Below are 18,104 nucleotides of genomic sequence, written 5' to 3'. Positions count from 1 at the left end.
AATAGAATAGAATAGAAATGGTTTATTTGAACAAAAGAAATCATTCGCGGCCCAAAGGCCGAATTACAGATTTTCAGACAAATACAAAAATATACATGAAAATTACAACATAAAGAGAAACGGGAATTAAAAACATAATTTGGGGGGGGGGGGGAAATCACATGCCTGGGGTAAATACATACATACGTTATTGGCAAATCAGTCATCATTGTAATACAATCATTTTGTAACCATTTACTATTTGATTCATTATCATAATTAATCTAAGATTTGATTATTATTATTTTAACATTATTATTGATATCATATATTATTAATATTATTAATGGTCAAATTCAGTATTCGTTATTATATACAGTGTGTACGCATACAAGTGTATCTCAACTGTCATGAAAATGAGAAATAAAACACTTATTACTTGTTTCATTTCGCGATATTATTGCAACATTTGCCCTCGATGAGGTTGTTCTCATATAAAATACTCACACCTGAAAACGTATCTATATATTTACAAAATCATTCATAAAATATATCCAGCACCCAGCGTTATGTACATATCAATTACATTTGACACGTGTGAGCACAATATAAATACACAGTATATACATTCGATACTCTGTAAAAAGACATGCAAATGCCATACCAAGAAATATTGCTCGTGTACATCAACATTCTCATTTCGAAATAATTATCTACTCTTCTCGTATTTCTGTTCTGGTTAATCTAAAATAATCTCCATTTTAATAATGACTAATTATTGTCATATAAAATGAAATATTATATCATAAAGCACAAGCTGTATCAAGCTGTATGAAAGATGCGACCTAAGACTTATTTTGGGGGTAAAATTTAAAGTACATTTAGAATTTTAAAAGGTCGGATCACCTGCCCCCTGGAAGCTGGTATATGAAAAAAATTGGACGGTTTGAGTTGACCTTTAGTTATGTACTGATTATGGAGGAAAGAAATTGCACATTTTATTGGAGTTATAGCAGTTGTTTCAACAAAATAAAATGGGTTGAGGGTTGACACGTAATCTATGGTAGCTGAGATCTTTAAAAGTACTGTTATCTATAATCAATCGCACGATACAAAGTGAGAAATAATTATCTTTAGATGAAACACAATTGAATATGTCAAACGAAGAATTGATTCTGGAAATCGTTCGCTTTCATAGTTCATGAGGCAGTGTTTCAGAGGTGAAAATAGTTCATAATTTTCCGCAGAAGATAATTCAAACTCTCTTGAAAGTTTAATCTGTGAGTTGTAGAAGTTTAGTTTGGATAGTTGTTAATTTGTGAGCCAGGCACATGGCGTTAATCGATCAACGATATCGCGATTATGCATGTATGTCGTCTGACTAGGTGAGCGTTTGAAGGGTGACGTCTGCAGAAGAGAATGCTTTGAAAACATCGGTGGTTCAGGAGATGAGTCCGATGTTTCGGGACTCTCTGGATATAGATAATCCCAAGATGATGTTTCTTCCTTCACCATAGGGGAAGAAAGTTCATACCTGCAGCTCAAAAGTTGTTTTTGCTCGTTCCTCATCGCCTCATGAGCCACACGCTGGCACATACTTGCGGCCGACGCTCCTCCCGACATCGCTCCCGTCATAGCCCCCGTCATCGCTTGAAGAGCCGAGAACGGGTTCTCCGCTCCTGAACCGTTTTCGCTGCTGTCCACCATGTTCAACATCTGAGATAGAGCCCAAATGTAATTATGGGCGAACCGAAGGGTTTCAATCTTTGTGAGTTTTGTGTCGTCTGGGAACTTGGGTAAAACTTCTCTTAGACCATCGAGAGCGTAGTTGAGATTGTGCATGCGGTTCCTCTCGCGGTCGTTAGCCTTGAGTCTCCGATGACGACGAATTTTCTGAATGCAGGCGGGGCTTCGAGTGCGACATCGATTTCTTTGGTAACGTTTTCTCTTTGGCATCGCTGTAGTCGTTGACGAATTCGTGGATGGAACGTCAGGCGCAAGCTTCACTCTTTTCGAGCTCGTGCAGTTATTCAGCTGGCGACGTTTATGACTTTTCGCAGGTTTATCGCTCTTCGGTGCTGCGGCGACTTTTGTTGCCATGGGTACTGCGGCGTTGTTCGCTGGTTCCGGAGTTATGTTGAAACGAGAGTTGGAGCAGAGGGACAGCGAAGACTGTTCTGGATATGTTGGATGACTTGTGAATGCGCGTGCGCAGGACGGGGGATCCCTCCTCAGTAATGTTCGGGTCATCGGGGTTGGATATAAAGCTGGCATAATGGATATGCCCTTCTCCTGGAAATATGGAAAAGAAAAGAAGAAGAAAACAATATGATAGATAGACCGAGCATATTTTTTCACTGTTTTTAAATGTCAAATTCCATTAATTACTACACTGTAAAAGATATTGGGTAAAATTTTAACCAGCACGAGGGTAATTATGTGTCCAACCAATATGTGGTAGTATTTTACCCAATGCGGGAATCATATTGCCCAGTAAAATTAAAACAATTAAGCAGCAATTACTTTAGAACGGGCAGAATTTTCATCACACTGGATAAATAAAAATGCCCAAAAGAAATGTACAATGTTGGTTGGACACATGTAGTATAGTATAGTATTTATTTTCCGTATAAAAAGAAAAAAAATACAAAACGGATGAATAGCCCATATTCATTTTTTTTAGACACGACGTGAGGTCCATAATTTCCCTCATGGAGCATTTTTACCCAATATTTTTTAGAGTGTACGGCAGTCATGGCAGTGATTATATTGTGTAATGATAAATTGAAAATGGAGAGAGCAGAAAGGGGACAGAATGATAGTTTGAACAATATACAAAATAAACAAAGCTCTATTTGAATATTGAAGAAGATTCGTCCGACTGTTATTTCTTGAATTCATTAATCAAATATTGAATTAATCAATTAATAAATTCATTCATTCATTTATTAATTCATTAATTCATCCATTCATTAATTCATAATTGTTCAGTTATTTCTTAATTCAATTTCATTTCAAAAGATACCATAAAGAAATAGTTAAAAAAAACACAAAAAGCGGATATAATAAGTCGTAATAAACAGCACCTGACTATTTTTTTTTGTATTGTGTTAGTCTCATTTTGCTACGTTTAAAGGTACCACATCTAGTGACCGTATCGAGGCAAGTGTGCCCCTCTCCCTATCCTTCTTGTTGGTCATTTTGCAATTGTCCGGGTGGAATGGGGCAGGGGGAACGCTATTGGATGCCTCTCATTTCGACAAACACATTTTAATTGCCATCAGATTCTCAGCATTTATTTCAATGGAAACTGTTACCCCTCATTCAATCATATTAAGTCGACAGAGCACGACAGCGATCAAGCACATGGATGATTTCAAACAATAATATTCACGAATCAATAGCGACGTAAATTGAATATATAAATACAACAAATAAGAGACAATGACAATTTAATTAGCTTTTAATGAAGAGCATTTCTCCTTTCACACCGTCACTGAGCGCTTCAAACGGACGCTGTCCAAACAGAACACGCGTTTAGTCAGAACTGTTTATTTTGTTCTAAGTGTTCTATCATTTCTCTGGTATGAGAGGCGTGCTTGAGCGGCATTTGAAATCAATTTAATTGGATTGTTTTGGGACCTCTTCACTCTGGTTGATTTGGTGGGGTTTTGATCGATGAGAAGGCAAATAATGGGAAGTCATTTCAATTTTCTGCCGATCCTGCCTTTCCGCTGCACAAGCCGTGCGGTTAGGACTCAATACAGACGACAACCTTGTCATGATATCATCATTTCGATTCATGGCAATTAGAAGATTTGTTTAAGACAACATGGCCAACCATCACTGTCACAATAATACATTCATTGCCTTGAATAAATTTATTAAACAAGTGCGATCGTGGCTACTGGAAGGATATTTTATTTCAAAGCGAATCTATTCTTGATTCTCGTTCTTGTTCTTGTTGCCTATCCTTTAAGAATGTTCATCTTGTCATCGTTTGTATCTAACATGGCTTCCCAACCCTATTCTTTCCTTTGTTTCATTATTTTGTTGAAATTAATTTCAATCTCCTGTACTTCTCCAATTTTAAGCTGCTTTCTATGTTTCATTTCTTCTTTTCATCATTACAATCGTCACATTTCTTTCTTTCTTCTTCTTCTTCTCCTCCCCTCCTCCTCTTTCTTCTTCTTCTCCTTCTTTTTCTTCTCCTTCTCCTCCTTCTTCTTCTTCTTTTTCTTCTTCTTCCCTTTTTCCTCCTCCTCCTCCTTCTTCTTTTTCTTCTTCTTCTCCTTCTTTTTCTTCTCCTCCTTCTCTTCCTTCTTCTTCTTCTTTTTCTTCTTATTCCCTTTCTCCTCCTCCTCCTTCTTCTTCTCCTACTCCAACTCCTTCTACCCTCTTACCACTAGCTCTTTCTCTTACATGTCTTAGTTTATATTTTCCTCGTCTTTGGTCCCCTCACGGTAGTTCGTCTCTCGTCGTGTTCGCTGCACGCGTGCCTCAAATTATCAACCAACCAAGTCATTTCCTTAGCTTCTCAGTAATTGCGCCTGCGCAATACTGTCTGTTTCGTGGTTGGCTATAAGCATCAATCCAATCAACCAATCAGGACCCATCCCGCCTGCAATGTATATCAAAGAGCACGGTTTTTGCTTTTATGGCCAACGAATTGCTGGATGATGTAATAAATACACATTGCTCCTTGTAATTGAATACTTTAATTCAGACGTCAACAAAGAAAAAAAAAGAAAATAATGAAATCGACAAAAGGTAACTAACTTATTAGAATAAAATTATATATTTTTTAAACTATGAAGCAATGTAGGTTGTCAATCAGAACAACGCATATGGCAAAACTCGGCCATTATTGACTTTCTTAGTACAAAAGTGCGTGAGTTTCGCAGTGTTTCGTATTTAAGATATAGGACACATAGGAACACAATGCCAAATAAATTTTACATATCATATAATATTTATAGCAACACATTTTATGTTAATAATGATTATTTCTTGTTTGTTCAGTCTTTTCTGTTTATTTTTCCATTCTGATTCTACTTATAAGAACGAAACACGACTTTAAATTCTGAACATGCATACGGCCTAACGCAGTGGGGGTGAATTGTTAACAATCCTAATAGATTCATAAGTGATTTTCTCTAGAGGATTGATGAAGTGAGAAAAGAGCGGCTAAATGGGGGCCACAGACCAGACCGTGAAAATCGCATTGATTTTACACGCCTTTTTGACAGTTCAAGGCGTGGGAATCTCCCATATGGTAGAGGGATTGGCACGGGCAACGGCCGGGCTGGTTGATGGTGCCGTACTGGGGTATGCGGGTGACAGGGCGGATCGGTCGCATCTAAAATTCCAATGAAGAAGGGGCGAGTATTCACCCAAGATAGACGCTCGTTTGTTTTTTTCCCTCTTTGTACTTTACAAACTCGTGCCATGGACTTATCCGCTCATATTCTTGCCAACGAGAAATGACATATGGTAGCAAAGCTTGATGTTGCAACTAGCATGAAAATAAAAGCCCCCAAAAGACGACAGAATGTGATTTTTTCCCTTTTTATTAAAGAACGCACACTTTCCCTCTCTGCTAGGGATTATTAGAGCGCGTGTATGCACCCTTTCTTACTCTGAAGAGAACTTTACAAATCATTAATCAACAATATTTCTCGAGAGTACTTTGAAAAAGACCACTCTATAAAATAATTGAGAAATTGATCTTGCGTCACAAAATTGACACATGTCAAAGTGAGAAAGTACAAGTAGTGCCAGTGAATGTTGGTTCTATGGCTGTGAGTTGCCAGATAGAGAGTTAATGGAACGAGGCAAAAGAAGGGCTATCGAGTTGGCGTCCCTTGATAAGCTTTGGTAAAAGAAGCGATTGTTTCATGTTAAACACAGTCAACTAAAGAGTCGATTGAAAAGCAATATAGAAAAATGACTAAATCGTTTGTTAATCTATGACTGAGGCAGGTGAATTGAATAGTAAAGAAGAGTTCAGATAATATATCCATGAAATGAGATTCCTTTTAAATTAGCCTAAAATGTTAGACAACTAATCGCCCTAAGATTGAAAAAGTAAATTTTAGTCTGATTAAAAGTAGATGGATAATAAAGTATAAAACTACGTGCTTATTGTTTAAAAAATGAATGTGTCACAATCGTGACAAAGAAATTTGAAGTTTTTTAAACCTTATTCAGTATTTCATAAAAAGACGTGTTGTCAAATTCGTGTTGAAAGTATATGACAACGATTCTGGTTGCAACTGCTAATGTCTGAATATTAATTTGGCGACAGTATACACATACAGGTGATTACACTCAAAGGAACACACATTCCTAGTCGAGATGGGATGTTTTGTGCAGTGGGCCTATGCTCATATTGCCCTCCTCCTCCTCCAAAGGAGAAGAATAATTGAATGATAAATAGTAATCAAAAGTGATAATCAAATGAGTATACAGTCAATCGGCTTATATTTTAGCAAAATAATAGAAAATAGAGTATTGCCCGTTTTTCTTCATTATTTTTTAATCTGATCTTATGGATAGCAAATCCCCCGACCAGATGACCGGCACTGACCAAGTGTTTAACTGGTGGTCACCACCGGTCAGCGCTGGTCTACAGAATGCCGCGGTCATCTCGACACTCCGCCATCGCACTGACCACTTCCGATTGAGGATGAATTCCGTTTTGATATTTGGCTTTTGAAATATTCATTTTCACCACAAGTACACTGTCCTACTTTGCTAATCGCTTTCCCAAGTGATTTCCTCACGAACTGTGATTGCCATCAGAAGACCCTTTCACGAGGATTAGAGTAAAGTGAGCTTGACCAACGAAATAAAAATCACGATCTTGATGATGGTCAATAAAATGCATGGTCGAATTTAAAACAACAAACTAATGAATACTGATTTTCGGATGGACATTGAACATGGAAACAAATCTACGCAAAAAGCCCGAGATTAGCACAATAGTTGGATGTAAATAAAAGATCTCATATAAACAGTTTATTCAGAAATTTGGAATGGACATACCGTGGAGATTCCTGAAGAATGTAATTTGTCGAACTAAGCTTTATCAGAGCAATGTAGAATTATGTTCACCCTCTAAGACGAGAAGAACATAAAAAAAGTCGAAGATACTTCTCATAAATGAATAAAACCTCTTAGAATAAAACAAACTCATAAATAGCTAAATTGTATGAAGAGCTGTACTGGAGAAGCAAGATATTCGAAGATTTTGAGGCTAAGGGAGTCGAAAAGCTTACCTGTGTGAGCATGTGGAGTGGTATTTAATTGGTAACACCTGTAGTCCAAGAGCAGAAGGTTTTCACAACAGAGATATAACAGGTGGATTGAAATCTGTTTAAATCTATCACTTGTTTAAAAGTCAAATTTGTCCCCAATCTGCACCAGATGGCGAGTTTTCCACGCGAGAAACTAAAGCAGTGGCAGGTTGCTGGGTATATGGAAGACGGTTTAAATAGATGGCAATAGAGGAGGATCCGGCCTTAACGACGTGATGATGAGAAAGAGAGAGAATTGAGATGACTTGTTATCAGGAAGAGGATGCAAATGATGCGACGGTCTGATTGTGATGGGCTCTTTTATTCGTACGCGGAGTAGGAGGGGGTGCGAGAGGGTGACGGAGAGGTCCCTGGTATGGCTATAACGGTGCGTGGCAGACCGAAAAAGGGCCTGAATGAAGATCGGAGAACGAGTTGTCATGCTTTTGAGGGGGTAAGAGAGCGAAAGAGAGAAGTAGAGAGGGGGTGATTTGGCAGGACGAGGGGATGGTTGAATGTAAGTTGGCGCACGCGGGGAATGGTCGAAGTGATGTATTAGAGGGAAAGCTCCCCCACCCCTCCCCCCTTTTTTTTCTTTACCCCTCTCTGGAGTTAAGAAAAAAATCTTTTCCACAGGCGCTGCTCCAGCACACGTTTTAGCCGAGAGACAATGCCTAGACGTTGACAATGACACATATATGAAAGCTGATCAACCTGCTCTGAAGATGTCTACAAGGCCCGACCCAATGTCTGGAAGGGACCCCTTTTTCTTCTGATTGAGTGACGGTATGAAAGAAGAGAGGGTGGATTTAGAAAAGTTGGGATATTACAGCAAGTGACTTTAATGGAGTGGAGATTAGCGAGGATAACTGAAGTGACATGACGGTATGAGGTGTGAGGCAGGGATTTAGAAGTTTCATGAGATCTTCAAGACGGGAGGTTGTCTGACATTATGAGGGGAGCTTAAAGCCTTTGCGAGAGGGATGTCTGATCTTACTAATAATCACTCCCTTTTGTTGATGGCTAAAGCCATACATCCATGCTAAGGCTAACTGTTATGCTCAATTAGGTGCCTAAATACACGAAGACACCGCCCTACGTTGCCCTATTTCCACTAACCTCTCAGCTTTTCATATTTCTTTCAAATATCTACATTCAAGGGTGAAGTATTAAAAAAGCTTTGATCTGGATAAGAAGCTATAGCGCCCCCAGTCTATATTCTCCTGGAGTCGCTGTTGTAGCTTCGAATCAATCATCTTCATTATTCATCTTTTGTCTCTGCTAAAGGACGCAGTTGGCCCCTTCTAATGTTTTCATGTCGGCGTACACGCTATGTCAACGAGCAATCAAATTGGTCTTGGTCTACAAAGGCTTACAAAAGAGATTAAGCAATAAGGTGCGTACGCGGCGAGTACACCACTACACCTCCTTTCTAAAGGGAAATCAATTATTTTTGTAAGGACTGTCAACCGCTTTTAGACATAACCCCGATTTCCCGTGCCCCAGCAACTAAAAAAAAGTAATCGTCAACAATCGGGGGGAATGCATGATAGAAATATCAGATAAGAATCAGAGAAGGATGAAAAGAAGAAAAGGAGAGAAAAAAAATGATGGAAAAGATTTGTGTGTTGGTTTTTATCCATGTAAGATCAATGCCGACTTCTGCCATGACGTGCGTCTGTCATTGACAGAAGTATACTACACGAGCTGTTTGGATCCACTATACAGAGAATGCACTCAAACACACAGCCTATTATATCTGGCCATGCGCATGCGTCGAAACTTTTTTCGCGCTCCTTTTGAAAAAGTTTTGGCAGGATTCGCTCGAAATGGGAGAACTTTGCTGCTTGCCTTTGGTCCCCTTTTCGCCTGGCGCTTTAGGTCTCGGGTGGATTTCGGCGGTCGGGCGGTGAAATGGTTGGTGTTAGCTCTGGTTTACTCACATTAAGTCATATTTATTGACTTTCGTTGCAATCAGCGGAAGGAAATCGACAATTTTGTGACGTGCTCAATCTGTGCATCGGTTGCTGTTGCCTGTTCGCTCACAATACTACACCTGGGGTTTAGCTCCGGAGTAAAGCAGTAATAAACACCTCCTCATTCAAGATGGTTAAATTTTAGACTTAATTAGGGGTACTTTGGTAGCATTAATCATTCACGTGGCGATCTGTCGACTTCGTACAATTTCACCTGTCGTTCGAGTTGGATCGTTCATTGTTCAGGAGCGGAGGTCGCCAGAGAAATTCAGGACGGTCTGATCATTTCTAGCAGTGTTAGGGTGCGTTGTGCCCTAGATGTTTACTGTATAGTCGCATAGAGGCTTGCCTACCCAAAACTCAGTGCACGTGTCTTGAAATGGCAGCCGTCTATTTGTTGGGCCCTCCGCCGCTCAATTTCATGTCATCTAGCGTTTACTTACCCTTGCTGAGACTCTGGTCGTGCGTCATGAAGCTGCTTCGCCTCCAGACCAGGCTGTTTACTTACACCGTTTCTCCATCTGCCTTTCCCTTACTGCACCGTGCAAACCATTGTGCGAAGAATTCCATCTCCAAAAACAATGGCAGGCACAAAATTGTCAAACCTTTTGCCAGTGTGCTTGCGCCATGCACATTATTGTCCTCTAGTATAAGGGTGAGGCGAGACAATGCTATCGGAGTGTATGGCCGGGAGTCACTTTGTTACTCCGGGGCTGTGTCAGGGAGGAGCAACCGACTCGAAGCCATATGCCAGGGTTTTTCTTTTCTTTTCTTTTTTTCTTTCGCGCGGTTTTATGTTTTTCACCGTGTTCATTGGCTGTTAGTTGCTCGCTTACGTATAGACGTGGGGGTAAGCTCAAATCACATCGCTCTCTTTTATCGCTGTCGCTTATTTATCGCAGCAAAGCCACATCACACACTTGTCGGCCACATAATTCTCTGGCACTGATTTTCCCCTTTGACAATCGGCAATGATTTTAAAATCAAGCCGTGCCTTGCCTTTGTGAAACAAAAGTAAATTAAATACTACCAGTGATTCGGTCGTAAACTTTAAGAAGTCTACATCCTCTTACAACTCATGGTGACTTATCAAATCAGTAGTCTGTGAGTGTGCCTAATTAAAGTTGTCATTGGAAAGAGAATACAGAAAGACTGTGAACGACTGGATAGCCGCGTGGTCGCACGCTTCGGTCTTTGAAAGTGCTTTTTTTCTACGGACCGCTGATTGAGCGGGGGTCAATCGTTGTTGGGGAAGGTTCGACCAGTATGAAATACGATGTCCTCACTTTGCCAGAGTTAGCCGCGTGCGCAATAAGCCGCCTGCAATGCGCAATCTGTTCGACTTACCGCAGTCAGACTTTCAATCAAACATCCCTCAAAAATTAGAGAAAGAGAGAAAAAAAATCAACGTTCCTTTTCTTCAGCTTGTATTTCCTATGTTAACAATTTCTCGATGTTCAAATGGGTGAAAACAGGTGCACGGAGCCAACAATTAATTTGCATACGACAGGGGTAACCAATGCAGACGGCACGGCAGGTCCCTCACAATATGAGAATAGTCAGGACGTCGTTCCGACCAATCTTTCCTGTTTTAGTCGTCCATTTTTTCTCTTCTCCAAATATTATTTCAATAAAGTTGGAAGAAATCAATCAAAGAGAGCGGCTGAAGTATAGTGCGATATAATACCAGGGAAGCCTGATGGGGGGGGGGGGGGGAATCAAGAACAATTTGCATAGGCGAGCCCGGCAGACCGCCAGACATCAGACCTATACTACGGTCGCTCTGTGTGACGACCTGCCCAGTTCACGAGGCAAATTTATCAGATTAGCCAACTTTTTCTTCCACTTTTATAAAAATTAATGGGGAAAATTCATCACTTTTGCTCTTGACAGACGCGAGAGACATGGGAGTGTGGCAGTCATTCTCCACAATGGGCTTCATTTACATAATCACGTGGTTTTCCGCGCTCGGCATTTTGCCCTTGTTAAAATCGTCTCGTTAACTTGGGACGCCATGTTGAAGATATTTCATGCATGAAAAATGGAGAAAATTGCAGATTTAATGATAAAATGATGATAATTAGTGGAAATGCATTGAAATCCCGGGCATACCTAGCGGACTATATGTAGTTAACAAAGCACAATTGCCGTTGTTATCCGATATCGCTTTGTTATCTATTATAACTGGTGACGTCACCATTTTTTTAATGTTTATCTTTGAAATTCTATATTTGTGGCAACTCGTCACCCAAACAACACGAATTGTATAACTAACGAGGACGGGAAACATTTTTGTTTATTTTTTCGAATAAATGTATCAAACTTAGCAAATACGACAGAATCACACTAATCTTACGGTATTATGACGTAATTTATTTGCATAAAGAATGACCAAAAGGTCAAATGAGGTCATATCATGCCACATATACCAATATACGTGTAATATAGAAGTGCAAAAGTGTATAAAATATGGGCAAATTTGGAAAATGTTGTCAATTTTTAAACAAAAATTTGAGCTTTATGTCACCAAAAGCCAATGTTTACACGTTCTTTGCTGTATCGTTATTCAAATTATACCAAGTTTTGGGTATAGCACGACCTAATTTGCATATTAACAGTAGGGTGTCGATTTTAATACACTTTATCATAAATTTGATATTTGCGGATTTTACACACTCGTCAACATTTATAACCGTGAAATCGCGACTACAAATTTGCTTTCTGTGTATTTTTAAAGACAGAAAAACACCAACAAATTCCACACTTATGCTTATGGCACCTATACAAATATATTACGTCATTCTAATTAAGCTAATTAACATATGACGTCATTGAATATATCCCTATTATATGCATGCACATACGCAATGATATGGTATATCCAAAAGTCATGTTTTTGTAGTTGCTGGATGGATTTCTTTCTGCTATTTTCTGATATTTTCCTAATTAAATCAACAGGAAATTATCATAAACACACACCCAACCCTTCATTGCGTCTTTTAAAGGCAGTTTACACGTGATCAATGCTCATTAGCATAATGATTACGTCAGGTGACGATGACGTAATATACGTCAAAGAGACTCACGTTGAAGACAGCATTTATTTGGAAAAACCTAACAAATTTGACTTATATTGGTATTTTTTAAGGCGTTTGCCTCGAAAACAAAATTTTATCGGCAAACAAGCTTTGCCAAACATTGTGCAAGATGGTTTTACACAATTAATTCAACTTTGACCCCTAATTGTGCGGTTGATTTGCATATAAATGATCAAATATGGGAAAATCCTTTGTTTTTTCTTTGTATATATGTAATGCTGGGAGAAAATATAGAAAATATTAAATATGTACAAAAAAGCAGAAAACATTTTTCAAATTGATTAAAATTTGGCATACGCGTGCTTTGATACTTGGATTTACGAAATATATGCAAATTATTCCATACCCTCCTGTCAAATCTCATTTGCATATGGGGTGACGTAATCAATCCCATGTCGTCATATAGCCATTTTCTGTACATATAAATATCATATACGAAACAAATTTGTTTCGAAATAACTGATATCAACTCAAGTTTTGAGGAGATTTCATTCGGCATTTGTTTGAATTCGAATCGCCTTGATCAACGCTGAAAACTGAGTATACAGACATCAGATTAGTATGACGTCATTAGCTCATTAGCATATAAACAATAGGATGATCTCTGTGCTAGTACCTCCTATACGAATCACAGGCATTGTATTGGTGTTTTCCTCCTAATCTTTTCATGGTTTAGCTGGGGAAAAAAAGAAAAGTGACGAAGGAAAATGGAAGATGTGGTGGGGCAAGACTGGATGCACGTTGTGTATTTGTTAATCTAGAGACGTTAAGAAGTAGGGTGAAGCACGTGTGTTGTTGGCCATCAGCCGTCATGTCTCGACGGCCAAACGGGACCAGGGATCCCTATTATGCCGCAAATAAACTTTTTTGGGGGCAAAATCGAAACAGAAAACCTCAACTTTCAGCGATCGCCTGTCAAAATTCTGGGCAACAATCACGAAGAAACCTGGCCATTCCACCTGACAAACATTGTATACATTTCAATACGCTTGACTAGGCAGTCGTGGCTAGGTTTGGTATAAGGAGTGCGGGAGGGTGACGATAACCTAACCCCGCAGCTCCGGGGGAGGTCTATGCCTCCGCTCGACTACAAACCTAGCGTTTAACAGGTGTTGCTTCTTAAGCGACAGTAGTTTGGTTTATTGGGATAAAAAGGCTTTGTCGATTATATTTCTCTACTGTCAATCTTGAGGATATTTTCTCATCATGGAGGGGGGGGGGGTGTAATCAATAGAGGGTCTTGGCAGCCTAAACACCAACATATGAGAGTTTGACCTCGATCCTCGATAGAAATCTACAGGTTTGTTGGCCAATTGGGAAGTCGTCAGATACTTTTAGAAGATTCTATTTATTTTGAAATTGTGTGGAACTAATCTTTCGAAATTTAAATAATACTAATTTGATGTAGTACCCAATGTTAGTGTTCTCCTGAAAGGGTCACATTAGTCATTTAATAATTTAATTGATAGATTTTTTTAGATATAAAAAGTACGGGCTTCAGGTTTGAAAGTCCCCGGCTGCGTCCATAATGACATCAACAGCAAGTTTTTCGAAGCATTTTAACTACATGAGCTCCCCTGAAAAATAGGCAAGCGTGGTGCAAGCCATCCCTAGTAATTGATTAAATGGTGTTAATTATAATCTTCCATGAGAGTGCCATTCATCTAATCATGTCAACTGAATGTTGTGAATGTACGCATTGACTCCTGCACGCGACTCACCTATCCCCAAAATGCGGGACGAAAAAACGTCAAAAGGGAGCGAATAAAGGGGGCGACATTTTGGATTGAAAAGCTACACCTTTTGGGTCGACTTCCCCGATTATTTTCATCACCAAAAATTGAATGGCAACAAAGGGTTCGCACTCAGAGTCGAGAGCAAACAAAGCATTAATTACAGAAAATTCACGCCCTGGAAGAGTTTTGATACTGCACTTCATTAATACTAATCGTCGCGTGGAGTCACAGAGAAACCGACCTAATCAACCAATTCGCATCTCAAGCGAAAAGGAACGCGCTCTGATTTTCTCTTTCTCTCTCGCGCACGAAGTATGCTTTCCTTTTTGTTTCGATCAACTAGAACTTGACGCTCACCTTGTTACGAAGAATAGGAAGGGTGCGAAAATTTTTCGAACGAAAGAAAGAGATGTGGACGGCCTAAATAACGCGCTACCCGACTGAGTCTCATTGATATCACCCAGTAGGTACTCTTCTTAAAAAGGGGGCCACACTTTACGTGTAATTAACTGAGAACAGAGAAAGCTCTCCTAATCTCTCATCTTATTTTCACACTCACTCACTCGCTTAATGTCAACTAGCAAACCTATTTCTCTATCCGTCTTTCCTAGATAAACCTCATATCATGTTCTGTTTGTTTCCAGCGATGTTATTTTTCTCCCTCACACACATTATTTATATTATTTTGTAATAAAACTAAAAGTTTAACCCTTCACTTTAATTGAGCTCATTTTTATTTCGGTAAGTAAATATTGGTTATTGGTATATATTTTGCAATGGGAGATTAAATTTGTTTTCATGCTTCCTTTGCATTAGTTTTATTTAATCTGCAAGCGAATTAAAAAGTGATTAATGTTGGATGCTACACTCAATGTTATAACCTGTGGTCAATTTGAACAAAAGACCTATTTATGAATACTTATTAATATCTATATTATGTCCAATAATCGCAATACAATTGAGGAAAATTAATGACAAACTTATGTAAACATCACTTGAACATGAATTGAAGTCTAATCTCTACATTCTAAAGTGAAGAGAAAGTCTTTCCCATTTTTAAAGCTATTTAGTACTCTTATTATCAAGCACTCTGTTTGACTTAATGAGTGGCATAAAACAATACAAATTATGGAGCTTTCTTTGAATATGAAAAAAAGCATAACAGTGATGCACAAAATAATGTTTAAACATATTACTTTAATCACTGAAAATTTTGTTTAAAACAAACGATTTGTCAGTATCTGCAACGAGATACGAACATGTATAAAATACAAGGAAAGACATGCAGAATGTAATGTAATGTGTATTTTAAGTTAGGATGGAGAGAGAGTGAGGGATGGAGAGGGAGATAGAATAAAGAGAGATTGAGGAGCTCATACTAGAGCTCGAGTCGTTAAGCTGAAACCTCAATGTTGTACGTAAGAACGGATGGAGAAATAGTTCTTATCGAGATCGACACCGTTACTTGATTTCTCAACAGGTCTTTTCAACTCCGATATCAGCAAATAATAGATGTCAGCACCCCCACTCAAACTTTCACTGTAATAGCACATTCTCTTCAACAAGGCACGACTTCGACACACCGAACACCATTGTCCCAGTTGCGCACACAATCTCCGCGCTGCGAAAAATATGAAATGCATTTTCGCCACTAGAGGGCGCCAACACAAAAAGATTGGTCGGCGTGAGTTCGGTTATTTCTTTGTGGTCTGTACGTCGTACTTTATGGCATGGCAATTGTGTAATACAACATTTAATTTTAGTTGAATTTATGAATTTCCATATAAAAATACTATATATATGTTATAACTGCTTATCAAAAGATACTCCTGATTCTGGGGAAGGAAGCTATGATACGGCGAGATAAATGTGATTTTATTCCAAGTAATATATAAATGTTTACATAATTTAATTAAAGTTATATTAATCTATTAAACTTCGTTGCGCCATGGACTGACACTTATTTCATCATTTTCCATTTCGTTAAAGAAACGAAAATGTGTTTTGAAATATGCATCCCCCATACAATGCGTATGAGGTGTGTTTTAACCAATATAGCGGTAACGTATTTTGTTAAGCAATATCTAAATATTGTTGATGGTCCCCCAAAAATATTGCTAGGATGTCACGCTGGTGATTTAAAAAATATTGATTTAAGTCTTTAAAAATATCTTTTTCTCATTCAAGGTTACACCAATTCACGTAGTTTTACATTAAAGGCCTTTTCATGTTCGGAACATTCCAAAATGAGTTAAATTTATTTATTTTTTAATTATTAAAAAAAAAACAAGTACACACCTAGTTACACATAATGCGTAAAGCATTTCCATTTATTTGAATGCAGGATAAAAGAGCACAAGTGTCGTAGCCGGGGATCGAACCCCGGACTTTCCATGTATAGCCAGGCGCCTTAGACCACTCGGCCACGGCACTTCAAATGTGTGAATTTTCACGATTTCACCCATTAATATAGAAAAAAGAATTTGGATACATTTGATTTACTGCAGAGACACGAGCGGTGTTGGATTTAACTATATCAATAATATGCAACATTTATTTAGAGCTTAATACAATGTTTCTAGCGCTGCCTACTATTAACACGGCTACCCTAATCGGACGCTCGACCATTCAAGGAATTCCTTCCTACCGGATACCCATTTACTACACCTGGGTGGAGTGTGGCAAATATTGATAAACGCCTGGGTAAAGGAGAGTGCCATATGGTGGGATTTGAACCCCGGACCTTGAGGTTCAAAGTCCGGAGACTTATCCACAGAGCCACAACAAGAAGAAGATGAATGAACATTTTCCTCGTCTTTCAAGTAATTAGAACATTTACTTTTTGTATTTTTTTACTATTTCTTGCTCTCTTAATTTGTGTATCCCTCTCTCGAACTCAATCGCCGCTCTCTATCCATTATTTTCCTTTCTTGTTACGTCGATATCTGTCGACGAGTCTATCATTCCCCTCCCCACTTTCCTCTCTTTAAAAAAAAAAATCTTCCTTTATTTTCCTTTCTTCCTTCTATCTTTTTTTATCTTTCTTTATTTCTATCTTTTTTTCTTTCTCTCTTTCCTTTCCCCTCCCTCTCTTTAGTTCTTTTTGAAAAATGTAGCAAATTGCAGTTTTATAATACAATCGTCATTTAAATAATAATGATGGATTAGTACCACTGGAAAGTCTTTCCGAAAGAAAGAAAGAGAGAGAGAGGGGGGAGGGTGGGAGAGAGGGAATGTTAAAAAAAGCTATGACGCTGAACTAACATACATTATACAGAATTGCTTTAACAAAAGCAAATTACCTTTCACCCGTATTATCACCGTTGAAATCGTTACATATAAACAAGTTTATACAATCCCACATACACTGAAGAAAATTGCATTTTTAATTTAGATAGCAAAATTAAAATAAAGAATTGTACCTACCTCTAATTTAATACAGCGCTGTTGACCCATCGTTTTGTTCTCTTTTGTTCGTCTGCTAAATCGTTTTGTCTTCCTTCCACAAAAAATATTTCCTTTCACCCTCTCTTTGATAAAGTTTATGCTAACTCTGATTTAAACCAAGAAACGCGTATCCAGCTGACAGAGTTGAATAAAAATAATTGTTTTGAATTTTCGATAAAATGGTGATAAAAAAAGTCTGAGATGTATACCCTCGGCGTTGAGGAGCGAACAGGAAGAAGTTCTAGATAATATTCAGATTAATATAAGTTGATGTTCATCCTACATGAAGGTAATATTGCATGGACGAATATTCCGATGGTTTGAAAAAAGGTCAGAGTATATTTGGGGATGTCCCACCAGCGATCACTATTCTACCTCCACGAAGGGGAGCTCACCCCCTTATATAATCCCTTCTCTCCTTTGTGGCGGAGAGGGGTAAAATCGGATTGACCAATTAGAGAGAGTGTTTTTATCTTTGGTATGACAGAAGGCGAATTACCACAGCCACACACACATAATAAGTATCGACCGGACTTTCCTTCTTCACCCCACCCCATTTCACTCTCTCCC

The 18,104-nt window shown here is 38.6% G+C and overlaps 1 protein-coding gene across 2 annotated transcripts; it reads right to left on the bottom strand.

The window, feature by feature from the left end:
• Window positions 1-320: 320 nt before the first annotated feature.
• Window positions 321-17,909, bottom strand: LOC121432091 (neurogenin-2-like). Of its 2 annotated transcripts, none has more exons than XM_041629939.1 (2): window positions 17,514-17,909; window positions 321-2,271 (listed from the first exon to the last, which is right to left on the bottom strand). In XM_041629939.1, the coding sequence occupies exons 1-2, from the start codon at window positions 17,541-17,543 to the stop codon at window positions 1,291-1,293; spliced, it is 1,011 nt and encodes a 336-aa protein (XP_041485873.1). In that variant the 5' UTR covers window positions 17,544-17,909; the 3' UTR covers window positions 321-1,290. The 2 variants fall into 2 exon arrangements, with proteins under 2 accessions (XP_041485873.1, XP_041485875.1); XM_041629941.1 differs by lacking the exon at window positions 17,514-17,909 and adding an exon at window positions 7,260-7,712.
• Between the last annotated feature and the right edge of the window lie 195 nt (window positions 17,910-18,104).

This window comes from Lytechinus variegatus, chromosome 18 (assembly GCF_018143015.1).
Source record: "Lytechinus variegatus isolate NC3 chromosome 18, Lvar_3.0, whole genome shotgun sequence".
Lineage (NCBI taxonomy): Eukaryota > Metazoa > Echinodermata > Echinoidea > Temnopleuroida > Toxopneustidae > Lytechinus > Lytechinus variegatus.
This window is presented reverse-complemented; position numbering and strand designations above follow the sequence as displayed.

Bases quoted from the DNA above. Each gene is read 5' to 3' on its own strand.
- LOC121432091 (XM_041629939.1), bottom strand. From the start codon at position 17,543: ATGGGTCAACAGCGCTGTATTAAATTAGAG. The intron at 2,272-17,513 runs GTAGGTACAATT...CCATATTTCCAG, and splicing joins AGCGCTGTATTAAATTAGAG to GAGAAGGGCATATCCATTAT.